At 32.6% G+C, this 27,429-nt stretch overlaps 1 protein-coding gene across 6 annotated transcripts in view; it reads left to right on the top strand.

Moving 5' to 3' along the window:
• Positions 1-27,296, top strand: part of LOC127709971 (cell death-inducing p53-target protein 1 homolog) — a 43,810-nt gene extending 16,514 nt beyond the window's left edge. For 3 of the 6 annotated variants that reach the window (XM_052215683.1, XM_052215681.1, XM_052215678.1), the window contains 2 exons: positions 424-664; positions 23,419-27,296. In XM_052215683.1, the coding sequence (XP_052071643.1) occupies positions 424-664; positions 23,419-23,527 (350 nt within the window). In that variant the 3' untranslated portion in view covers positions 23,528-27,296. Of the gene's footprint in view, positions 1-423; positions 665-15,672; positions 17,840-23,418 lie in introns of those variants that run through there. The other 3 variants (XM_052215684.1, XM_052215682.1, XM_052215679.1) reach the window with 1 other exon arrangement.
• Positions 27,297-27,429: the final 133 nt, after the last annotated feature.

Genomic DNA, 27,429 nt, shown 5'->3' with positions numbered 1-27,429 from the left:
GTAAATTCAGAAATGATTGTGAGCATTAATTATTGGGATTTTGCCAAGACTAACCAAAATTCAAGAATAATTATTGCAATTTCAGGAAAATTTGTATGCAGATAAATGTATCAGATATCAAAATGAAAGTTTTTATTTTTACAATATTTACCCAGTCTCATTATTCGCATTAATAAAAACCTCACAACATCTTCTGTGTTTACTGTAGAAGATGACATTTTTTATTTTGGCATATATGATACTCACCCAACAACTAATTCATAACACATGTTTTTAGCAGTCCTTGAAGCTGAAAATACTCTTCTCAGACTTGTGTAAAACAGAATAGTGCTGAAGCTGTAACAATATCTAGTTGTCAGACTTAAATCAGAAGATATTTATTTGTAATACAAGTGTATGATTTGAATTTTTTTTAATTTCCAGCCCAGCCAGGTTATGGACCACCACAACAGGGATATGGACAACCTCAACAAGGATATGCACAACAACAAGCTCACACTACAGTAGTTGTAGGACAGCCCACCGCCACAGTTTTGGTCCAACAGTTCCGTGAAGCTCCAGTTAATACAGCATGCCCACATTGTCGTGCACAAGTTATAACAGCCACCCAGTATGAGACTGGTACCTTTGCCTGGATCATATGTCTGGTTTTGTGTATTGTTGGGTAGGTGAACAATTTCTTTAATCATCAACATGATCAACATATGGGTTTAGCAGTTAAAAGCCCTTGATTCTCTTCTTATCTAATGCTCATTAAATTTGAATGATTTCCCCTATGAACCTTGTCCAAGTAGTATACCAAATGAGATCACATTACTAACAAGTAGACCGGTTTGTTTTGGAACATTTTATGCATCTGATGATAGAAACTTCTCTTATTTTGCAATTTACTTCAGGTTACATAACCTGAGATCCATTATATGTTCAGACACAATTCCAAACTGCACTTAAACAACAACAAACAATTACTGGAAATGATGTTGTCATGAATGTGATTTTCAAGTCAAAATAGATACATGTGTATATGTATAATTTTAGTTAAAATTAACTTAATTTTGACAGTATGCTTTTGAGTATGATAAAACAATCATAAGTCTGTTTTGGTTTCTGTAAAAATTACAGATCACACAAAATTTATGAATTCTACTATCATTATACATATTGAAAAATAATATAGAACTGGATATTCTAGCGGGTTGTTATTTTGGCATTTTCAATGCATTAACTCTCTTGCTTGTTTAAATTCTGGAATTGAAAATAAGAAGTTTACCCTTCACATTGATATGTAGAAACTATTTGCTATGAAGATATTTTCATACATGTTACATGCATTGTGAAATAAGTGAAAATAATCCATGCACAAATATTTCCATGTTAACAGATGTTAATTTATTTTGTACTATATATTCATGACAACCATGACCTATTTACTGACCTTAAGATGTCTGTTTTGATTTTATGGTGGTGGTTTTTTTTCTGTCTCATTAATATATACTCAATACCTCCTTTATAATCATACATTAGATAACCAAAGCAGTTGTAGTTATACCTGCTTATATCCTTAGATTTTTAGATAAGATTGTTTAATAAACTTTCTAGGTTTGAAGTACTGAAGTTACATTCATCATGTTCATATTTCAAATAGAAAATCAAAAGATCTTATATTATTGAACATTTATAGATTCTCTGTACCTACATTGAATCTTATGCCAAAAAATCAAAAACTAAAAATCAAAATTGAATGATGAATTTACGTGTTAAACCAATTTTTTTGTACATGTTATAAAAACTAAATAGTCATTATTTGCAGTATTGAAAATATCAAACACTGACAAAAAAGTAATGATAATTTTTATGAAAAAGAAAAGCATGCATATGAGGTAAAAATGTAAACAAATTCTTATCTTATCCCCAAATTACTTACTTACTTACTTAATCCTCTTCATTCCTTGTGGAACATAGGGCTGCCCCAAATTGCCAAGTTTTTAATGTTAAAATTTTAAAACTGCATAGTCAGTCTTACTCAACATTTGCCAAAAAAATAATTAAAATCTACTTTTTGTAATTAACATGATTAACCATAAGATGTACTATAACCTAATTTTTGGTGTTTGTTGTTTAATTTTGATGAAGTATAAATAGATTTACTTATATGCACGTTCGTGGTATTTTGTGGTGGAAGTCGTGATTTTTGGTCAAGCTTAAAGCAGCATGTGCTACAGTTAATAGTGCTTGTTGGTATGTAGTATTATAATATATCTTTATAAGAATTAAGATTGATAGAAATACTACATTTAAAGGGGAATGGTCTACAAAATTAAATATAAAGGGACATTGTGTACAAAATTACATTTGTTGGGAATTTTATCTATCAAATATCATTATGAAGGGATATTGTTTCATAAAAAAAGGTCTACAAAATCACATATAAATGAATATTGTAAAATTAAGGGGGATTGTCTACCAAAAAAATTTTAAAGGATATATTTTGCCAGATTACTGAATGGTCTACCAAATCGCAATTTTTTTTTCAACATCAGAAAAGTACTAGATATTGTTTGCATTTACATTTCACTATTTGATTATCCCATTAATTTCCTTAAATATCTTAATCAGGGCTCATTTAACATTGTTTAACCTTTGAACTGATCTAACTGCATGGTTGTAGCAAATCTGAATATTGTCTATTTGAAAATAACATATAATTTACACTGTTTTGTACATTTTTATTGTCCAGTCATGTTAAATTACTTGTCTGAGTCCTGGTAAGGAAAATAAAATTTTGTGGTTAATTAAAAACATATATGGCAGACATTCTGATAAGATATTAAAACAAGCCAGTTTCTATTGCATATGATATATTAGCACAAGAAATATATCTTCAAGACAAAATTTCTGAACACAAAATACACAGCAGAAACATAAAATTTCTGAGATATTTTTTGATTACGATTTAGAATCTTTTTCTTTTAATATCAGACCCTCTCCCCCTTTAAATGTTAAAAAGGAAAATGATAAAATGTAAGTTCTGATCTATGCTGGTTTGATTAGTTGAGCCTTTTTCCAACTCTTTTCTTAGCGTCTTCTTACATGTCAGATGAATTTACACCACTCTCCCAGATTTATAATTTGGAACGGTTTAGCGTTTGCAACCATGTTAAACTCTGCCACATTCTTCATGTGCCTTTTTAAAGTCATCTGTAATTCGGTGGTTTTCATTGGTTGCTGTATGCTATATTTGTTTTTCCTTTTTGGTTTATTGTTTATAGCAAATATCTGGCAGGAGTTGATTGTCTGGCACTTTCTATCTTCATAACAGTGAAAATATTAAAGTAAACACACATGACACAATAACATAAGAATTAACACCCTACCCTAAGCTCCCCCCCCCCAAAAAAAAATGGAAAGATGTTTAATTTAGGTCTCTCTGTACAAAGGTCCAAAATATAAAAGAAGTGGCTTGAGACAGTGGAATTTTGCATAGTGTTTTAAAATGAAAGTTAGGTTAACTTCTCCAAAAAATTAAATTGATTAAATTATTAAATATTTAAAGTTACAAGTTTTTAGGATAACAACAAGATACTCAACTGACTTGGCAAAAGAGAACATAGAATGACACACATTACAAATAAATTTGTTGCAACTTTTCTTACTTGCATTTGTAATGTGTCAAAGTAATTGTACCAAAATTCATATTAATCAATAAATACTAAATCAGTGATACACATTAAAACAGCAAGATTCTATTTCATTGTATATTATTTTCAATTTGTTTTTGTCAAAGTAAAATTTGATAAATGGATGTTATGCAAGCAGCTATCAATCAATCATTTGATAAATTACTTATTTTTGTTTTCAAAAGAACAGAATGAAATGTCATGAAAAAAAATACATTTGACATTTACTGCTTATTGCATTCCTTGTTTGCTTACCGTGTATATTACATATATATTAGTTATCCATATTTATACCCTTTTATACATTCCTTATCCATATATATATATATATGTATATTACTTTTATTCATGCACACTATAGTCTTGATGTTTTATCTTTTTATGTCAATTTAATAAATACAACTTTTTAGTAATTAGAATTGTTTTATGCATATTTTTCAGTATACAAACTTTGAATCAATATGTTAGGGTGTTAAATATTTTTTCTTGTAACAGGTCATTTTAAGTGGGAATTTTACCTGGGGTCATTTGAACATTTGTTAAGTATTGAAATCAGTATTGCTCTTTTGAAACATCTTGTTTCAGGTGACTTCTACCTCTGATAAATTTGATTTTAACTGTAACTATTATAATTCAATCCTTGATTTAAACAGAATTGTATACATGTAGTTAGTAGCAAGATAATTAAAGTACTTTTAAAACAGCTCTTCTTAAGATTTAAGGGGCCTCGGTGGCCGAGTGGTCTAAGTAGTTACTACTGTAATCACTAGCCAGTCAACACTGAGGTTGTGAGTTCGAACCCCGCTCATGCGGGTGAACTCGACTCCAATCTTAATTGACTAGGATTGTCAGTTTTCCTATCAAAGGTCGGTGGTTTTCTCCAGGCAATCCGGCTTCCTCCACCAATAAAAACTGGCCGCCACGAAATAGCCCAAAAGCGGTGCTTAAAAGTGGCGTTAAGTCACAAAAAATCAAATCAAATCTTAAGATTTAAACATAATTGTAAAGTTGCAAGAAAATTAAAGTAATGAAGCTGCCAATACTTATATTTTAATATTCAAAATGTTGATGTTGTTTCCTATTTAAATAAATAAATATGTTTTTTAATGAAATTACAGTCGAAACCACCCTTCTTGTAAACATTGTTAGTGACTAAAGTCTTTATCAGAAATTTGTCTTTTGCATAGTAATTCAACAAGAAGGTTTTGTATAATCTCAGATTTGAACCACATGTGCAGTTCAAGGTACATGTAATGAAAAATGTCAGAAAAGAATAAAGCCTTTGATCTGTATTGTAACTGTATTATATTTGCACTTTGAATATATACTCCTACAACATCAGAATATTTCAATTCATTTAATAACAAGCATCACATATTCTGACCTCTTCATCATTATCTGAATAATTGATCAACCTCATACATGTGCTATCATTGCTCGGCAATCTATGGCTGTGTCAACAAGATTTAATTAGTAATTAATGACATCAACAAATAACAGATTTATTTGATCTTGATTTTTGCAACAATGGCTAAGTATACATATTTGTGCAATATTTTTGGAATTTGATGAAAATTTTGTATGCATTTAGAACATAAACTGCATCTGAATATAAAAAAAAAATTATATGTGTAGCATTTAAACTTTCCAGAGATACCATCAAATAAATATGTCCATATATATAAAATGTACATTGAAGGCTGCATTTCACAATTTTCCATCTGAATGTAAGATAATTTAAGATGTGTACAGTTATTTTTGTTCATGAAATAGACATTGAAGTAAATGAAGATAAATCTTGATTTCATTTAATATGATACTTCAGTCAAACAAAAGAATGTAAAACAGCTGAAACTTTTCAAATTAGAATGACCAAGTGAATTGGAAAATAATGGACTCATGTTTTATACAATACGATAAAGAAAGTGTTAATATTGATGTCTTTGCAATCTATACCACTTGTATCATCCCCTGGTCTATCTGATATGAGCCTAAAAGTTCATATCAACAACTGGATATGCCTTCATTGCAGAAATGATATGTGGTATAGCTGCTATCAGTCCTAACAAGTTCATTTTAACAACTTGATATATCTTCAATGATATGTGGGATAGCTGCTGTGGTAGAGAAATAAAGAGAAATGTTTGTTTAAAAACATTGTAAACAATTAATAATTGACTTTTGTGAGGCCAACATCTAGTGAGCTGGAGTCCATATAAACAATATGAAGATTGATGTCCTTACATAAAGGTCATATAACTTGAGAGTGATTTATTATACATGTATTGTAATCATGTCCTGTTTCATGCAGATATTACAAATATTGTAAATTTCTCCAATGCTATTTGTTTTACTTTTATGACTAATGTCTAGATAGACAAAGGGGGAGGATTATACTTTATGTCCAAGAAAACTGGTTTACTGTGGATTCATTTATTTTCATAGGTACCAATTTACGTAGACTAAGGAAAAATCACATTTTCGTGGATATTTTATTTCATAGTTTTGGTTTATACAAGCCTATAGCTATTTGTGCTTCATTACCATTTTAACTTTGTGGTTCACCTTTATCCACGAATTCTAGGCCTAAACAAAAAAATTGTTTGGTTCAGGTAACATGTCCAAAAAATTGTGGTAGGGTAGGTAGGCATTTTTTTTTTTTTAGCAAGTATTTCGACATTGATAGTACTCAAGATGACTCTATGACAATATTTATCGAACAATGCTAAAAAGAAAAGTAGGGTCGCCGCTTTTTAGCTCACCTGGCCCGAAGGGCCAAGTGAGCTTTTCTCATCACTTGGCGTCCGTCGTCCGTCGTCGGCGTTAACTTTTTATACGACCGCAAAAATTGAAAATTTTTTGGTCGTATATTGGTATGACGTTGGCGTCGTCGTCGTCGTCTGGCGTCGTCCGGCGTCGTCCGAAGACACATTGGTTTTCGCACTCTAACTTTAGTTTAAGTGAATGGATCTCCATGAAATTTTACCATAAGGTTCAATACCACGAAAGGAAGGTGGGGATTGATTTTGGGGGTTATGGTACCAACAGTTAAGGAATTAGGGGCCAAAAAGGGGCCAAAAATAAGCATTTTTGTAACTTCCAGACAATAACTTGTGTGTAAGTGTATGGATCTCTCTGACATTGTACCACAAGGTTCCATATCACACAGGGAAGGCTGTAATTGATTTTGGGGGTAATTGCCTCAAAATTTTAGGAATAAGGGGCCAAAAAAGGGGCAAAAAACAAGCATTTTTCTAGTTTCATGACAATAACTTGTGTGTAAGTGTTTGGATATTTCTGAAATTGTACTACAAGGTTCCATATCACAAAGGGAAAGCTGGAATTGAGTTTGGGGGTAATTGCCCGAAACGTTTAGGAATTGGGGGCCAAAAAGGGGCCAAAAATAAGCATTTTTCTAGTTTTCAGACAATAACTTGTGTTCAAGTGTATGGATCTCTCTGAAATTGTACTGCAAGGTACCATACCACAAAGGAAAGGCTGGGATTGATTTTGGGGGTGATGAATCATAAGGGGGTTCAAAAAATTTGGGGGGGGAATTTTTTTTTTTTCTTTTTTTTTCTTTTTTTCCCTTTTTTTTTTCTTTTAAAATTTTCCATTTTAAGTTGGTTATATCTGATTAATATTTAAAAGCAAATAATAATGATATGGTAGGAGATACACACCAAACAGGATGTGTAAATTATTATATAATAAGTATTGTGCAATAGCAGGAAATTTTCAATTGCACAGTATTGCACAATTGCAAGAAATCTTCAATTGCACAGTATTGCGCAATAGCAAGAAATCTTCAATTGCACAGTATTGCGCAATAGCAAGAAATATCCAATAGCACAATATTGCGCAATAGCAAGAAATTGTCAATTGTACAGTATTGCACAATAGCAAGAAATATTCAATTGCACAGTATTGTGCAAAAGAAGATACTTCGTATAAATTGCTTATTTCTTGATCAATTTCAATGGGGTTTTATTCTTGAATTCTTGGGGTTCTTTAATATGCTGAATCTAACCATGTATTAAGTTTTTGGATTTTGGGCCCCGTTTTTAAATTGGTCCACATTGAGGTCCAAAGGGTCCAAAATTAAACTTTGTTTGATTTCATCAAAAATTGAATTATTGGGGTTCTTTGATATGCCGAATCTAACCGTGTATTTAGATTCTTAATTTTTGGTTCCGTTTTCAAATTGGTCTACATTAAGGTCAAAAGGGTCCAAAATTAAACTTAGTTTGATTTTAACAAAAATTGAATTATTAGGGTACTTTGATATGCTGAATCTAAACATGTATTTAGATTTTTGATTATGGGCCAAGTTTTCAAGTTGGTCCAAATCGGGGTCCAAAATTAAACTTTGTTTGATTTCAACAAAAATTGAATATATGGGGTTCTTTGATATGCTGAATCTAACCATGTATTTAGATTATTGATTTTTGGGCCCCGTTATCAACTTTGTCCACATTGAGGTCAAAAGGGTCCAAAATTAAACTTTGTTTGATTTCATCAAAAATTGAATTCTTGGGGTTCTTTGATATGCTGAATCTAACCATGTATTTAGATTTTTTATTTGTGGACCCGCTATCAAATTGGTTCATATTGAGGTCAAAAGGGTCCAAAATTAAACTTTGTTTGATTTCATCAAAAATTGAATTATTGGGGTTCTTTGATATGCCAAATCTAACCGTGTATTTAGATTTTTAATTTTGGGTCCCGTTTTTAAATTGGTCCAAGTTGGGGTCCAAAATTAAACTTTGTTTGATTTCAACAAAAATTGAATATATGGGGTTCTTTGATATGCTGAATCTAACCATGTATTTAGATTTTAGATTTTTGGCCCAGTTTTCAAGTTGGTCCAAATTGGGGTCCAAAATTAAACTTTGTTTGATTTCAACAAAAATTGAATATGGGGTTCTTTGATATGCTGAATCTTACCATGTATTTAGATTTTTTATTTGTGGGCCCGCTATCAACTTGGTTCATATTGAGGTCAAAAGGGTCCAAAATTAAACTTTGTTTGATTTCATCAAAAATTTAATTATTGGGGTTCTTTGATATGCCAAATCTAACCGTGTATTTAGATTTTTAATTTTGGGTCCCGTTTTTTAAATTGGTCTACATTAAGGTCCAAAGGGTCCAAAATTAAACTTAGTTTGATTTTAACAAAAATTGAATTTTTGGGGTTCTTTGATATGCTGAATCTAAACATGTGTTTAGATTTTTTATTATGGGACCAGTTTTCAAGTTGGTCCAAGTTGGGGTCCAAAATTAAACTTTGTTTGATTTCAACAAAAATTGAATATATGGGGTTCTTTGATATGCTGAATCTAAACATATATTTAGATTTTAGATTTTTGGCCCAGTTTTCAAGTTGGTCCAAATTGGGGTCCAAAATTAAACTTTGTTTGATTTCAACAAAAATTGAATATATGGGGTTCTTTGATATGCTGAATCTTACCATGTATTTAGATTTTTTATTTTGTGGGCCCGCTATCAAATTGGTTCATATTGAGGTCAAAAGGGTCCAAAATTAAACTTTGTTTGATTTCATCAAAAATTGAATTATTGGGGTTCTTTGATATGCCAAATCTAACCGTGTTTTTAGATTTTTAATTTTGGGTCCCTTTTTTTTAAATTGGTCTACATTAAGGTCCAAAGGGTCCAAAATTAAACTTAGTTTGATTTTAACAAAAATTGAATTCTTGGGGTACTTTGATATGCTGAATCTAAACATGTGTTTAGATTTTTGATTATGGGACCAGTTTTCAAGTTTGTTCAAGTTGGGGTCCAAAATTAAACTTTGTTTGATTTCAACAAAAATTGAATATATGGGGTTCTTTGATATGCTGAATCTAACCATGTATTTTGATTTTGGACATTGGACCATAATAGGTAAATTAAAAAAATTGAAGTTCTTAGACCACATTCTTTCTGTGTCAGAACCTATGCTGTGTCAAATATTTAATCACAATCCAAATTCAGAGCTGTATCAAGCTTGAATGTTGTGTCCATACTTGCCCCAACTGTTCAGGGTTCGACCTCTGCGGTCGTATCAAGCTGCGCCCAGCGAAGCATTTTATTACATTTTGAACTTCTTCTAGAGAACCACTGAATGGAATGAAACCAAACATGGCATGAATGTTCCTTATGAGGTGCTGACCAAGTGTTGTTACTTTGTAGCCGATCCATCATCCAAGATGGCCGCCAGCGGGGGACTTAGTTTAACATAGGACCCTATGGGAAATGCATACAAATGACTTCTTTTAGAGAACCACTGAATGGAATGAAACCAAACATGGCATGAATGTTCCTTATGAGGTGCTCACCAAGTGTTGTTACTTTGTAGCCGATCCATCATCCAAGATGGCCGCCATCAGGGAACTTAGTTTAACATAGGACCCTATGGGAAATACATACAAATGTCTTCTTTTAGAGAACCACTGAATGGAATGAAACCAAACATGGCATGAATGTTCCTTATGAGGTGCTGACCAAGTGTTGTTACTTTGTAGCCGATCCATCATCCAAGATGGCCGCCAGCGGGGGACTTAGTTTAACATAGGACCCTATGGGAAATGCATACAAATGACTTCTTTTAGAGAACCACTGAATGGAATGAAACCAAACATGGCATGAATGTTCCTTATGTTGTGCTCACCAAGTGTTGTTACTTTGTAGCCGATCCATCATCCAAGATGGCCGCCATCGGGGGACTTAGTTTAACATAGGACCCTATGGGAAATGCATACAAATGACTTCTTTTAGAGAACCACTGAATGGAATAAAACCAAACATGGCATGAATGTTCCTTATGAGGTGCTGACCATGTGTTGTTACTTTGTAGCCGATCCATCATCCAAGATGGCCGCCATCGGGGAACTTAGTTTTACATAGGACCCTATGGGAAATACATACAAATGTCTTCTTTTAGAGAACCACTGAATGGAATGAAACCAAACATGGCATGAATGTTCCTTATGAGGTGCTGACCAAGTGTTGTTACTTTGTAGCCGATCCATCATCCAAGATGGCCGCCAGCGGGGGACTAAGTTTGACATAGGACCCTATGGGAAATACATAAAAATTTCTTCTTTTAGAGAACCACTGAATGGAATGGAACCAAACATGGCATGAATGTTCCTTATGAGATGCTGACCAAGTGTTGTTACTTTGCAGTCGGTCCATCATCCAAGATGGCCGCCAGCGGGGGGCTTAGTTTAACATAGGACCCTTTGGGAAATACATACAAATGTCTTCTTTTAGAGAACCACTGAATGGAATGAAACCAAACATGGCATGAATGTTCCTTATGAGGTTCTGACCAAGTGTTGTTACTTTGTAGCTGATCCATCATCCAAGATGGCCGCCAGGGGGGGACTTAGTTTAACATAGGACCCTATGGGAAATACATACAAATGTCTTCTTTTAGAGAACCACTGAATGGAATGAAACCAAACATGGCATGAATGTTCCTTATGAGGTGCTGACCAAGTGTTGTTACTTTGCAGTCGGTCCATCATCCAAGATGGCCGACAGCAGGGGACTTAGTTTAACAAAGGACCTATGGGAAATACATACAAATGTCTTCTTTTAGAGAACCACTGAATGGAATGAATCCAAACATGGCATGAATCTTCCTTATGAGATGCTGACCAAGTGTTGTTACTTTGTAGCTGATCCATCATCCAAGATGGCTGCCAGCGGGGGACTTAGTTTTACATAGGACCCTTTGGGAAATACATGAAAATGTCTTCGTTTGGAGAACCAATAAATGGAATGGAACCAAACATGGCATGAATGTTCCTTATGAGATGTTGACCAAGTGTTGTTACTTTGCAGCCGATCCATCATCCAAGATGGCCGACAGCGGGGGACTTAGTTTAACATAGGACCCTTTGGGAAATACATACAAATGTCTTCTTTTAGAGAACCACTGAATGGAATGAAACCAAACATGGCATGAATGTTCCTTATGAGGTTCTGACCAAGTGTTGTTACTTTGTAGCCGATCCATCATCCAAGATGGCCGCCAGGGGGGGACTTTGTTTAACATAGGACCCTATGGGAAATACATACAAATGTCTCCTTTTAGAGAACCACTGAATGGAATGAAACCAAACATGGCATGAATGTTCCTTATGAGGTGCTGACCAAGTGTTGTTACTTTGCAGTCGGTCCATCATCCAAGATGGCCGACAGCAGGGGACTTAGTTTAACAAAGGACCTATGGGAAATACATACAAATGTCTTCTTTTAGAGAACCACTGAATGGAATGAATCCAAACATGGCATGAATCTTCCTTATGAGATGCTGACCAAGTGTTGTTACTTTGTAGCTGATCCATCATCCAAGATGGCTGCCAGCGGGGGACTTAGTTTTACATAGGACCCTTTGGGAAATACATGAAAATGTCTTCGTTTGGAGAACCAATAAATGGAATGGAACCAAACATGGCATGAATGTTCCTTATGAGATGTTGACCAAGTGTTGTCACTTTGCAGCCGATCCATCATCCAAGATGGCCGACAGCGGGGGACTTAGTTTAACATAGGACCCTATGGGAAATACATACAATTGTCTTCTTTTAGAGAACCACTGAATGGAATTGAACCAAACATGGCATGAATGTTCCTTATGAGTTGCTGACCAAGTGTTGTTACTTTGCAGTCGATCCATCATCCAAGATGGCCGCTAGGGGGAGGGGCTTAGTTTAACATAGGACCCTATGGGAAATACATACAAATGTCTTCTTTTAGAGTACCACTGAATGGAATGAAACCAAACATGGCATGAATGTTCCTTATGAAGTGCTGACCAAGTGTTGCTACTTTGTTGCCGATTTACTGTTCAAGATGGCCACCAGGATATTTTATTAAATAACGGGACCAATATTAATCAAAATTTGGCCTCAATCATTATTTGGGTATCTGTTATGATTTTTATCTATCTTTACATGATTTCTAAAACCAAAGTAGAGTCAGGTGAGCGACACAGGCTCTTGAGAGCCTCTAGTTTTTTTTAGGTAGGGTTGGGTTACCCTAATCAAACAATTTTTTTTTAGGCCCCATGATTATTTGTAACCTTGGAATTTAAATGAATCCACAGTAACCTCACCACATTATGTGACTGTACCAAGTTAGTCTATCTGGATCATGTGTTCATCATTGTTATTTGGATGTCTATATTATTCATCAGAGGAGTTAGGTGTTGGTGGTTAGTGTGGTCTGATGTAGCCCCACCACATTTTGTGACTGTACCAAGTTAGTCTATCTGGATCATGTGTTCATCATTGTTATTTGGATGTCTATATAATTCATCAGAGGAGTTAGGTGTTGGTGGTTAGTGTGGTCTGATGTAGCCCCACCACATTATGTGACTGTACCAAGTTAAGTCTATCTGGATCATGTGTTCATCATTGTTATTTGGATGTCTATATTATTCATCAGAGGAGTTAGGTGTTGGTGGTTAGTGTGGTCTGATGTAGCCCCACCACATTATGTGACTGTACCAAGTTAGTCTATCTGGATCATGTGTTCATCATTGTTATTTGGATGTCTATATTATTCATCAGAGGAGTTAGGTGTTGGTGGTTAGTGTGGTCTGATGTAGCCCCACCACATTATGTGACTGTACCAAGTTAGTCTATCTGGATCATGTGTACATCATTGTTATTTGGATGTCTATATTATTCATCAGAGGAGTTAGGTGTTGGTGGTTAGTGTGGTCTGATGTAGCCCCACCACATTATGTGACTGTACCAAGTTAGTCTATCTGGATCATGTGTTCATCATTGTTATTTGGATGTCTATATTATTCATCAGAGGAGTTAGGTGTTGGTGGTTAGTGTGGTCTGATGTAGCCCCACCACATTATGTGACTGTACCAAGTTAAGTCTATCTGGATCATGTGTTCATCATTGTTATTTGGATGTCTATATTATTCATCAGAGGAGTTAGGTGTTGGTGGTTAGTGTGGTCTGATGTAGCCCCACCACATTATGTGACTGTACCAAGTTAAGTCTATCTGGATCATGTGTTCATCATTGTTATTTGGATGTCTATATTATTCATCAGAGGAGTTAGGTGTTGGTGGTTAGTGTGGTCTGATGTAGCCCCACCACATTATGTGGCTGTACCAAGTTAAGTCTATCTGGATCATGTGTACATCATTGTTATTAGGATGTCTATATTATTCATCAGAGGAGTTAGGTGTTGGTGGTTAGTGTGGTCTGATGTAGCCCCACCACATTGTGTGACTGTACCAAAAGTTAAAAATTGAGAATGGAAATGGGGAATGTGTCAAAGAGACAACAACCCGACCATAGAACAGACAACAGCAGAAGGTCACCAACAGGTCTTCAATGCAGCGAGAAATTCCCGCACCCGGAGGCGTCCTTCAACTGGCCCCTAAACAAATATATATATATATAGTTCAGTGATAATGAACGCCATACTAAACTCCAAATTGTACACAAGAAACTAAGATTAAAAATAATACAAGACTAACAAAGGCTAGAGGCTCCTGACTTGGGACAGGCGCAAAAATGCGGTGGGGTTAAACATGTTTATGAGATCTCAACCCTCCCCCTATACCTCTAGCCAATGTAGAAAAGTAAACGCATAACAATACCAAGTTAGTCTATCTGGATCATGTGTACATCATGGTTACTTGGATGTCTATATTATTCATCAGAGGAGTTAGGTGTTGGTGGTTAGTGTGGTCTGATGTAGCCCCACCACATTATGTGACTGTACCAAGTTAGTCTATCTGGATCATGTGTTCGTCATTGTTATTTGGATGTCTATATTATTCATCAGAGGAGTTAGGTGTTGGTGGTTAGTGTGGTCTGATGTAGCCCCACCACATTTTGTGACTGTACCAAGTAAGTCTATCTGGATCATGTGTTCATCATTGTTATTTGGATGTCTATATTATTCATCAGAGGAGTTAGGTGTTGGTGGTTAGTGTGGTCTGATGTAGCCCCACCACATTTTGTGACTGTACCAAGTTAAGTCTATCTGGATCATGTGTTCATCATTGTTATTTGGATGTCTATATTATCCATCAGAGGAGTTAGGTGTTGTTGGTTAGTGTTATCTGATAAATAAGTGTTTTGGTTAAATCTTATATCCTTTTTGTGTATTGTTTTAAAGTTTATTATAATTTTACATTATACACCTATTGACTGGTTATGAGTGTAATAGCAAGTTTGTTGTCCCTGAGATACCTACTATTGCTCGAGGCGAAGCCGAGGGCAATAGTTAGTATCAAAGGGACAACAAACTTGCTATTACACTCATAACCAGTCATTAAGTGTTTTATTATACCGAACAAAACAATTATATAAAAAGGACTACATACACCACTTGGAAAAAAAACCAAATAGCCACAAAGACATGCACAAGGTAAACTATGGGGTTTTTTTTTTCTCGTTTGGTGTTTGTCAATATTTTATTTATTTGTTAATCAAGACCAGGAATCCTTGTGTAAAAATTCCTGTGCATATGATAAACGCTATAGCTAAACTATTTGCTCACCTGCAGGTCAGTTTGCACTATTATCATAACTCAACTTGATTCGATTTGTTTGTCCCTGGTCCAAAGTCTTTGCCATGATATAATATTTGATACTGTAATGGTCTGATAGTGGTCTGCTTTCAAAATTTTGTCAGAATTTACCTCTCTGTCAATCCAAATGACAACAGTTATTGCAAAAACATAGAAAATTTAGGACAAAAAACATTTAAAGATAATGATAAAATTTTAAAAAGTCCTAACAAGAATTTTCCAAAATGATTACAGCAATGACCTTTTCTGAAACCAAACCACCTTTTCAAAGCAATGTATAGTACATTGTAATATGATGAAAATTGGACAAATTCATTTGATCAAGGTGAAAGTAATCTGCAGGCAACCAGCAACACTACTGTTGTTTTTGGAACCTTAAATAAACTTTAACTACAGATTAAAAATTCTATTTCAGATGTTGGCCATGTTGCCTGATCCCCTTCTGCGTTGATGGCTGTAAAGATGTAACCCATTCCTGTCCAAATTGTAAACAGGTCATCAGTCGCTGGAACAGAATGTAAAAACAGAGGATGTAGTCTGCAGTTACAGAAAGTGGATAAGTGAAAATGGTTAAAGGAAGGATTTCAGTAGACATCAAAATATAATCTTATCTGTCATCATGTGATTTTACAATATGCAAATTAATTTTGGTATTATTTAGATCGTTTGTCTCTTTTCCTTTCCAGTATTTAAGTATAAACAAATAGAAAATCATCATATATTTGTTACCATTTACACTCTAAGTAATTAATTAAAAATTTTTGAACAAATTTTATCCGGTGCAATCTTAGAAAATAGATTATATCTACATTCCAACATGTATAAATAGTGATCAACAGGATTGATTGTCACCATTGGGCATCAAATTAACATGCATTTAATTTTAGAAAAGATCTGTTGATAAATAGGCTTTGAACTGGCTTTAATTTCTAGTTTAGAAGAAATTTTTTTAAATTCTTCAAGCAAAATTTATGTGTTAGAGGCGTTTTTGAAAGGTTGTGTTACTATACATAATAAGGTCATAATATTGTGTACAAATTGATATTAAGAGTTCATATTATAGCAGTCATTAAGGCAAATTGTTTATTTATCTGTACAGAGACAATCATGAATATGCATTGAAATTGTAGGCATTATCATGATTATGTTGGAAATTCAAATAATGGAAAGAGACTTGATCTCCACAATGTATTCACATGTGCTTCTGCAATCAACAATCTGTCTTCCTGACTGCTGATTCAGTTACAATTGTACATTGTAATAAAAGAACAGAGCTCCAATGTCCCCCGCCTTTCATATATTTTATCTGTACAAAAAAACTTTTTTTTTGTCCTTTAACAAATTTTTATCCATTTTTGTTCTCATATTTTTTTTTTTTTTTTTTTTTTAATAAATTGAAAATCTTTTCAATATATTTAAGAGATGGAAGAATGTGTTATGCATATCCATATCATTTGTTTTAGCTCATTATTTTTTATTATTCTTTTGTGATATAGTTTATGAATTGAACCATTGAGTGTATCAGTTTATATTCATTTTTAGTTATAGCTGCTTATTTTTATAATTAAATTTTTCATTGTGTAGTTAGGAAGATGATCATTTTTTATTTTCTGCAAATATTACAATTTTATTCTTAACATTTATGAAATAAAAAAAAAATAATGCATGGATTTTAGAAAATGACAAATGATTCATTTTTCAGTATTTTATAGAATACCTCGACAAAGATTAAAATTGACTTGAATTAAGACTTTTATTCTTTAAATCTTGTCTCATTTACTTCAAAGATAGCAAATTTTATTTATTCCTGTTCATAGTTGATGATATTCATCAATATTTTACTTTGTTCAATTTACAGAAACAAATTGTTTATAACAATGCATTGTGTCATTTACACTAATCCAGGAAAAAAATGTATGATTTGTTTTGATGGTTGATATGCAGTGGAAGGTAGTGTGGGTTTGAATATTTTATTAGAATGAGAATACCAAGGTTACTAACAAATTTGTGTGTTTGGAGGGGGATTGAGAAAGAACATCACCCCACCAATTTTTCTGTATAATTTTTCTCTGGAATAGCTTTAACATTATATCACACTTAAGTTAATAAAACACATTAAAAGTTGTTATATTTTATTATACATATATTATACCTATTTGTTTTCATTTGTATTTAATCTGTCAGTAAGGACTTTACATGTTTATTTTGTCTCTATTTATTTTTTTGAATTTTAAGCAATTTTATTTCACAACAGACAAAAGTTTAATATTTTATGTAGATGTAAGTACCAAATTTTAAAACATTTTAAGACTGACTTTCCTTTATTTTATCTAAAGATTTCCATTTTTAGAAGATTTATTATATTTTATTTTAAGAAACATGATATATGATGATGAATTTGTTTTTTTCAAATTTTAACTATTTTATTCTTTGAAAAGTCCACAATATTGTTTTTGAAACAATTCATGTACATAAATTACATGTCTTGATGTATGTTACTATATTGTAGATGTTATTAGTAGGTGTATTTTTTGCAAAGAAGATTTGTTTATCATTTTCATCATTAAAAATACTATTTGTTCTGTTGTCTTTTAATTGTTAATGATGCTAACTCAATTTACTAACTGCTTCCATAAACTTTATCTATTACTGGGGCCTTGGTGGCCGATTGGTTAAGTAGTCAAACTACTGTATCATTAGCCTGTCAACACTGATGTTGTGAGTTCAAATCTTGCATGTGGCAGGTGCATTTAACTCCAATTTCATTTGACTAGGATTATCCGTTTTCCTACGGAAGGTTGGTGGTTCTCTCTAGGCACTCCTGTTTCCCCAACCAATAAAAACTGACTGCCTCAAAATAGCACAATAGTGCTCAAAGTGGCGTTAAACACCAATCAATCATTCAATGTATCTATTACCAGGTATAAGTTTGGATAATTAAAAGTTGAGTGGAATTGAAAAAAATTCAAAGTTACCTCAAATCCATTTTACTCTCACCAAAGAAGAGGTGAGGGTTATACTGGTTATCTTATGTCTGTCTTTACTGTGAATTCATAATTATTCGTGGAATACCAGTTTTAATGGATTTCATGGGTTTAAGTGATCCGTTGATTAAAATGTTAACTGAAGTCAAAACCCCAAAATCAAATATCCATGAAAATACAATTTTTCTCCCTTTCATGAAAATAAATGAACCAACAGTAACACATTTCTGTCCAATTTATTCAGGAACTTTACATCGTAGATTCTTAATCAATGACACTTAGCTCCATCTGGGTATTCCATACCATAGGATTGTGAATGTTCATGTACTTGTCTTTCAGTTTACTTTTATATAGTCTCTCGAAGTACAAGTAGATATTAATTACGAATTTAGCTCATACTAGCTACTGTGAATTGATTTATTTTTCGTCGATTGAGGAAAAGACTTCTTTTCATGGATATTTGATTTGTGATAATAGGTATTTCCAAAGTTTGCATACAAGCCTATAGAAAATTTGTACTCAGTTGGACACTAACATTTGTGGTTCATCCTTACCCACGCAAAAATTAGTATCCAACTAATAATAATTAATCCACAGTAACTAATAAAATTGAGAATGGAAATGGGGAATGTGTCAAAGAGACAACAACCCGACCATAGAGCAGATAACAGCCCAAGGCCACCAATGGGTCTTCAACACAACGAGAGAATCCCGCACCCGAAGGTGGGCTTCAGCTGGCCCTAAACAAAAAAAAGTTTTAAATTGATGTCAACAAGCCACTAAGACAAATTTTGTGATACTAAAATAGATCACAACCAGCTTCTCATCCCTCCTTTTGCCAGTGCAGGTAGATATCAAGAAGCCACTTATATTGATGACTGTTTAACATCTAGCAACTGTTACTGTGATTACATGTATATTCAGGATGAGAACATATTTAATGTTATTGAGATATTTAACACACTAGTTTGTATCCGACTAACATACAGAGCTGGGATATCCAAAAAATAACAGGAAGCAGGAACACATGTCAATTTACAAGAAACTTTTTTTTTACTCAGTAACCAGTACCAATGCTCCAACTCTAAATGTTTGGTGCTTAGAATAAAGATGCAAATACTAATTTTCAAGTCTTGTTTTGACCTACCTAGCAAGCTACCATGAATGTAGTCGGCCAAAAAGTGGTTGAGATTTGTGACTGTACATCATATTTTTTTTTCGTTTGTTTTGTACATAAATCAGGCCATTGCTTTTCTCATTTGAATTGTATTGCATTTGTTATGTCAGGCCTTTGATAGCTTGCTTTTGGTTATGGCTTTTGTTCATTATTGAAGGCCATACTGCGACCTATAGTCGTTAACATCCGTCATTTTGCCTGTGTTGGATAGCTGTCTCATAGGCAATTGTACCACATCTCCTTATTTTATATTAATAACATAATTAGTCTTTCCTAAAAATTTGCAACTTTTCAGTACTATTATGGCCCAGTCAGGAATATTTAGAACTTAAGGGCTTAATTCCATTCATAGTTTATTGCCTATTTACTTCCTAGGCCTATATGAAAGAAGGAGATGTGGTATGATTGCCAATAAATCTTATCATCTTGAGTCATTGTACAGTTCTTAAACAATAAGCAAAGTGTGGTTTCTACAGAGTGGTTGTAGAGATTTTGTTTCATGAATTTATACACCATATATCTTTTCCTTGATGTTAAGAGAGTTTTAAGATCAAGAGACCGTACACTAGCAAGATGAATTACAGGTTATGAGATAAATGACAACCACACATAGAAAAGTACTTCAAAACTAAAAGCTTTAGGCAATACAAATTTCTGAAAATATTGAAGGTTGAGCATATCTGTCAAATGTCTTGAATGAATGTTCAACTCTGATAGCCATCTGAAGAAAATTTGAAAAAAAATATTCGCAAAAGGCCTTCTATAAAATTTATCATTTCTGTCGGGAATGACATGACTGCCAGAGGCAATATTAATTCAGATTGGTCAGTTTTAGTAATTCTTCCCTTGATCTATAAGGTCATTTTTTATGCCCCCGCCATAGCGGTGGGGGCATTAAGTTTTACCCTTGTCCGCCTGTACGTACATACGTACGTACGTCCATCGGTACGTCCCGAAATTCCATTCTCTAACTTGAGTTTGCCTTAACCAAATGTTATGAAACTTTTACACAATGCTTATTACCACAAAACACAGATCAAGTTTGAATTTTGGTTGTGTCACTTTAACTGTTCTAGAGTTATGCCCCTTTATAAATGGAAAAATTGCAAAATGTTTAGTTTCTGTTCTATAACTTAAGTTTGCCTCAACCAAATGTTATGAAACTTATACACAATGCTTAATACCACAAGACACAGATCAAGTTTGAATTTTGCTGGCGTCACTTTAACCTATCTAGAGTTATGCCCCTTTATAAAAGGAAAAATTGCAAAATTTTTAGTTTCCGTTCTCTAACTTAAGTTTGCCTCAACCAAATGTTATGACACTTATTCACAATGCTTATCACCACAAAACATAGATCAAGTTTGAATTTTGGTGGCGTCACTTTAACCGATCTAGAGTTATGCCCCTTTATAAAAGGAAAAATTGCAAAATTTTTAGTTTCTGTTCTCTAACATTAGTTTGCCTCAACAAAATGTTATGAAACTTATACAAAATGCCTATTACCACAAAACACAGATCAAGTTTGAAATTTTGGTGGTGTCACTTTAACCGTTCTAGAGTTATGTCCCTTTATAAATGGAAAAATTGCAAAATTTTTAGTTTCTGTTCTCTAACATAAGTTTGCCTCAACAAAATGTTATGAAACTTATACAAAATGCCTATTACCACAAAACACAGATCAAGTTTGAATTTTGGTGGCGTCACTTTAACCGTTCTAGAGTTATGTCCCTTTATAAATGGAAAAATTGCAAAATTTTCTTCTAAATATCAAGTTTATAACTTATTTTAAAAATTGGAGTTATCTTACTTTGTCCATGATTATAGTTGAATCAACTTCAATCGATGCTTTATACAATGCAATGTTTAATGTTGACTTCCACTGATAAAACACAGATCAAGTTGAATTTGGGTAGTGTCACTTTAACCATTATTGAATTATGCCCCTTTATAAATCGAAAGATTGCAAAAATTTTAGTTTCCATTCTGTAACTTAAGTTTGCCCCAGCCAAACATTATGAAACCTATACACAATATTCATTACCACAAAACTCAGTAAAGATCAAGTGCAAATATTTGGTTTCCGTTCTCTAACTTGAGTTTGCCTCAACCAAATGTTATGAAAATTATACACAATGCTTATTACTACATAATACAGATTAAGTAAGAAATTAGGTGGCAACACTTTTACCATTCTTGAGTTATGTCCCTTTATAAACATAAAAATTGCTGAATTTTTTAGTTTGTCTCAACCAAATGTTGTAAAACTTATACACAACTGTTCTAGAGTTATGCATGTTTACAAATAGAAAAATTGCTGAATTTCTAGTTTCTGTTCTCTACTTAAGTTAGCCTCAACCAAATATTATGAGACTTACACACAATGCTTATTACCACAAAACTCAGATCAAGTTCAAATTTGGGTAGCGTCACTTTTACCGTTCTTCGGTTATGTCCCTTTATAACTATATGATATGCAAGCGGGGGCATCATCTGTGTCCACATGTGGACACTATCCACATTTATCATAACATACAGGAATGAAAATTATGAGACTTCATTTCATGGTAATCATGTAACACACATTGTGGCCTTATTGTCAAATAATTTAATACCGGGTACCATTGAATCCAAGAGGAAATATAAATTTAATCACCACCACTTATTAATAATTAAACCAATCAATATAGAAAAATATTGAAAAAGTTGAAAAAGGCCACACAAATTTTATTCAAATTTGCTTCAGTAAGTAATTGTTAGGTCCTGCCTATGTTAGTAGGGGGGATTATGTTTTCTGGTATGCATTACCATCAGTTCATTTGTCCGTCCCTTATTACCGGAAGGTCAAAGTTTAGGTACATGGTAGTTTACCATGATGTTGCTGTCACATCAACTTGAAATATGTTCATTATAAAGTAAACTTTTGAATTATATGCCAAATTAAGGTTAAAATATGGAAACATTCTAAAGGCTAAATTTTTCAGTTAAGATAAAGACTAAGTTTACAATGAAGTTACGATCAACTGGTATTTATTTTAGCTCAATACTAGTGAAAGGTTGTTGGTATGAATTAAGTGCAGTGTAGTACAAAAAAAAAAATCCTACCATCAAATTGTCTGTTTAATCTGGGACTATTAATACTAACAATTTATTATGGCCCAGGTTTAATTTATAAGGTGGACTAAATGAAATGAAAAGATAGTCAATGAACACTAGTTTTTTCTTGTATTCTTTGGTATGGAAACTTCTATCCTTATTTAAGGACTAACAAGTTTAAAGGAGCAAAGTAAAAGATATGATTGTAATCAAATTGATAGGTCTTTGTTTTGTTAAAAAGTTTGGTGTTTCTCTCCAGGCACACTGGCTTCCTCCACCAATAAAAACTGACTGCCATGTAATAGCGCTGAAAGTGGAGTTTAACACCAATCAATCAATCAATATAAGGGGCCTAGCTAAGCCACAAATTGCATAATTCTTTAAGTTTCATAGTTACAGTTTAGGGCTAAAGGAGTAAAAAATACTGTAATACCAATGGGGCTGGTTATGAGGGTCTGAATGGGGTATACAAAATAGAAAATAATGGTAAAAAATTGAAGATAAAGAGGACATAAATAAAGAATAGAGATAAGTAAAGAAAAGGGAATAATGGGGTGGTGAAATAAAAAGAATAGAGGATAATGGTCATAATAATAAAGAAAAAAGAAAAATGATCTAAAATGTTAAGAATAAAGAAATGAAGGACCCTGATCCTGTTCCTTGGTTATGGGAACCAAATTTATTTTTGGTGCATAGGGGGATGTTGTACAACATAAATTTTAAATTGTTGATATCGAAGGGGTCTAAATAATCATACTTGGTGAGTTGAAGATGACCATTCTTCCTTAATCAGACTGTATAGTTAAAAAAGTTTTGTGAAAAAAAGGATTAAGATGTATTTAAGCATTGATGGGGAAAATGTTAAATGAGAAAGTTTGTTACTAACTCTTTTATAAATTTGCAGATGTGATCTTGGATGTTGTTTTATCCCTTTCTGTGTGGATGGTTGTAAAGATGTCATCCATACTTGTCCAAGTTGTCGCCAGACAATTTCTAGATGGAACAGAATGTAAACAAACCAGCCAATTGATGATGATTTGACTTTGGACCAGAATGATGAAGGAGAAGATGCAAATAAAGTACAATATTAGACGTTATGCTTTTATTAATTTTATTGTGCAAATTTTGTTGTGAAATGAAACATTCCATTTTTCTGTTTAAATGAGAAATTTAAGATTTAAATTTTCATTGACACTATTCTTTATGATATTATCATGAATGGTAATTCTATGATGTATTGAATGGCTTAGTTTTACATTTTTACATGGCATATTTATGTTTTTAAAACTAAAAAGATCTGATGATTTTATAAGGTGTAGTGCATTAGTTTTTTTAATCACATAGAAATATCTAGAATTTTTTCAGAGATCATCATCCTCTACCCCTGCAAAGAGATTTTGGAGGATAAAAGGAATCAGACTGTCATTTGTTCCTACAAAATTATTTGTTTGTATAACTAAAATAATGTCATTTAAACTTCAGAATTTTGGGACTTACATTTTATTTTTTAATATCATGTGTCAAAGTCAATATTCTTATAAAATTCTTTTTTTTTTTAAAGAATATTGCAAAGTTAGCAAATACCTAAGGCAGGTGTCAATGCTGAATGTATGTGCCACCTAAAATTTGCTTTTCAAATTTATGGGTTTGACCAAAGCGTTATGAGATTATTAAACTTTTAAAAAATAGGTGGTGGTTGCATTTCATCTCATATAAAGATTTTTTTCTTTTATTAAATCAAGGTTTTTTTCAGTTCAGATTGAATTACTTTAATTCCTCAGCAAACAATCAAAATCATGGTGGAAATAATGGCAGAAGGTATGCAGGGACTGGGCTTTTTTTTATGGTTTCAGGTTTGCTGATTTAATTGTTAGAAATTTTATAATTTTTTATTGAAACGCTCTCAATGTTAATTTTTGACAAGTTTTGGTCTATTCACTAATCTTGTCTGCAAAACATAATCAAAATCATTTGTTTTTAATCATTCAATATATTACATATATGATGTTATTTGAAATGCAATTTAACTAATGCAAACATTATGTAGATATTATTTTGTTGTTGTTGAAAAATGTATACTATTATATTATAACTTCACTTTCATATAAATGCGGGGTATTTGTCAATGAGACAGCAAACCAATGACACAAAAAAATCAAAACACAACTTTCCACTTGGAAATTTTGTATTCCATTTTACTATATTAGATGTACTTTCAAATTAAAAAGATATATTTGCTACCTTAAGAAATGCATGTTTAGAAATTCAGATATGCAATAGATGAAAGGTCAGAATAGAGAATAATGGACCAATTTACTACAAAATAATAGGCAAAAAATACAAAGAATTGAGAAAAAATAGACAATTTAAGTCAAATAAATAATAGAGAGGAATGGGATGTTAAAATATAAAGAATAAAGGGCAAAAGTATAAAGAATATAGAAATATGGCTTAAAAAATTTAAGGAATACAGAATTGAGGCACCCCATCCAGACCCTAACAGACTGTAACATATTCAAGTATAAGTACAAAAGCAAAGTGAAAAGTTGGTAATGCCAAAACACTCAATTAACAGGGCCTGGTGATGATATTTAGTTTGACTGGTTCCTGTCCTTTAAAGACCTTCTTCAGAGGCAGAATGAGAATATTTACATAGTATTTGATAGTTATCTATATTCTAGATAATTATCCTGATTTTTATTCCAGATAAGTACAACTTCTGATAACAAATTTAAGATGAGCCTTTAAATTCAGCATTATTTTTATTCTACACACTATAGGCCAAAACAGTTGGTTGTTGTAAATATCTTTTTAATTCATGTACCATATTCTTTTACATCTTTCTTCTTTTTAAAAAGGTCATGTTATTATATGTCAGTTTTAGCCAAAATATTTTAACCAGTGATTTGTAAACACCCCTTTCACTTGGAAACTTTGAAATCCATTTTGACTATTACTATCGAAATGTAAGATGATCCTACTCATTGAATAGGATGGTTTGTTATTGTAACCAGCATTGAATAGGATGGTTTGTTATTGTAACCAGCATTGAATAGGATGATTTGTTATTGTAACCAGCATTGAATAGGATGGTTTGTTATTGGAACCAGCATTGAATAGGATGGTTTGTTATTGGAACCAGCATTGAATAGGATGGTTTGTTATTGGAACCAGCATTGAATAGGATGGTTTGTTATTGTAACCAGCATTATGAATTTTTGGTATTATATTCAACATTAAACTATTTATTTAAATTCAGCAAGATGCCTTTTGTATATAATTTCCATTATGAAATTCATTTGAAGACAGCATTATAATTCTTTTTCAATTTCAATTCAATATAACAATGCCTGTCCAATGAAAAAGCATGTAAATTAATAAATAGACTACAGGTATATATACGAGGGTGTGGATGGGGGTTTACAGAATAGAGAATAATGGGCGAAAAAATTAAAGAATAGAGAAAAATGGACCAAAAAAATAAAGAATAGAGAATAATGAGGTGCTAAAATACACAGAATAGAGAATAATGAGCAAAAGTATAAAAAAATAAAGAATACACAAATGAATATGCAATCCCTTGATCCTGTTGAATAGTAAATTGTATCAAGGTCTGCTGAACCCTATAAAAGGTTATTCAGAAGACCTTGACTTTACAAGAAAGAATGCTACCTACACATTTCTTTGATATAGATTCACATGCATAAATTTTCTGTATCCATTGCTTGTAAAAGACACAATAAAGTGGACATGGAGAGACGCTAAGACCTATATGAACATTCAACCTAACAAGGTTTCACCCATTCTTATTAGAAATAGAACATTCAAATGAAGATATGGTTATATATAATCAGATTGGTTGTCAGTTGTTGGTCCAGAGGAGGGTGGCATAGAAGGCCTACCCCCCTTTTTGATTGCCAAAAAAAAAATAATCTCATGTTTCTCATGATTTATATGATTTATAGCCATAAAATTGTCCATTTGATTTTTATATATTCCATTTTCTGAAATTACTCCCCCTTTCAAAAATTTAGCATCCGCACCTGGTTGTTGTATTGAATGCAATAGCATAAAAATAAATTGTATATAACAAAGCCACATTTTAGTGACCTAATTATTAATTCTGAAACTGTGCTACTTTTGCTATCTGTCACTAACATTTAGATGTGTTTATGTCTTAAAAGTGATGATTTTTTTTTGCATCCATTTTACATAAAAATTCACAAATTTGACCAAAAATATTATTGATCTCAAGGTTATAGTATTAAAAAGCATTGCAATGTAAGACAAATAATCAAATCTAATGTACATCTTTTTTTTAGTTCTCAGCTAGAAAAAAGGATAGAAATATCTTGCTTGGAGGCATTTAATTGCTTTTCACATCTCATAGAAATGAGTTTTAAATTCCAAAGACAATGTATCTTTACAAAGTGAGAAATTTAATTTGTGATGTAATTTGACATACAAAACAACGGTGCCACCTAGTGTGGAAGAATGGATATAAGTGAAATCAACAGAAAAAGAAGTGTAATGATCCAGATTTTATCAATTGGATGTTGAGCGCCCATTGATATTTTTTATGTTTGCAATGTTTTAAAAGAATCTGTATTTTATACCCTGTTAAAAAATTTTAGTACCAATAGTTGATTGTTTTATTTGACATAGAAAAATATTAATGTTTTTTTTAGTTTAATTATGAGAAAATGATCTAAATTATGTAACTTGAATGTCAGTTGATGCAAAGAATTGTTCATGTATAACAATAAAACTATTAACCCACAATTTCTCAATTTATTTTGTATATATATACATTTGCTATATGGTCTTATCATTAGCAGGAACCAGAGAATGCACTATTAAGTAGTTCATGCCAAATCTTGTTACAGGTATGTGCACCACTCAACTATATAGGATT

Source organism: Mytilus californianus, unplaced genomic scaffold (assembly GCF_021869535.1).
Source record: "Mytilus californianus isolate M0D057914Y unplaced genomic scaffold, xbMytCali1.0.p SCAF_7, whole genome shotgun sequence".
NCBI classification, from domain to species: Eukaryota; Metazoa; Mollusca; class Bivalvia; order Mytilida; family Mytilidae; genus Mytilus; species Mytilus californianus.
Note: the sequence above shows the minus strand (reverse complement) of the source record. Positions and strands in the feature narration are given on the sequence as shown.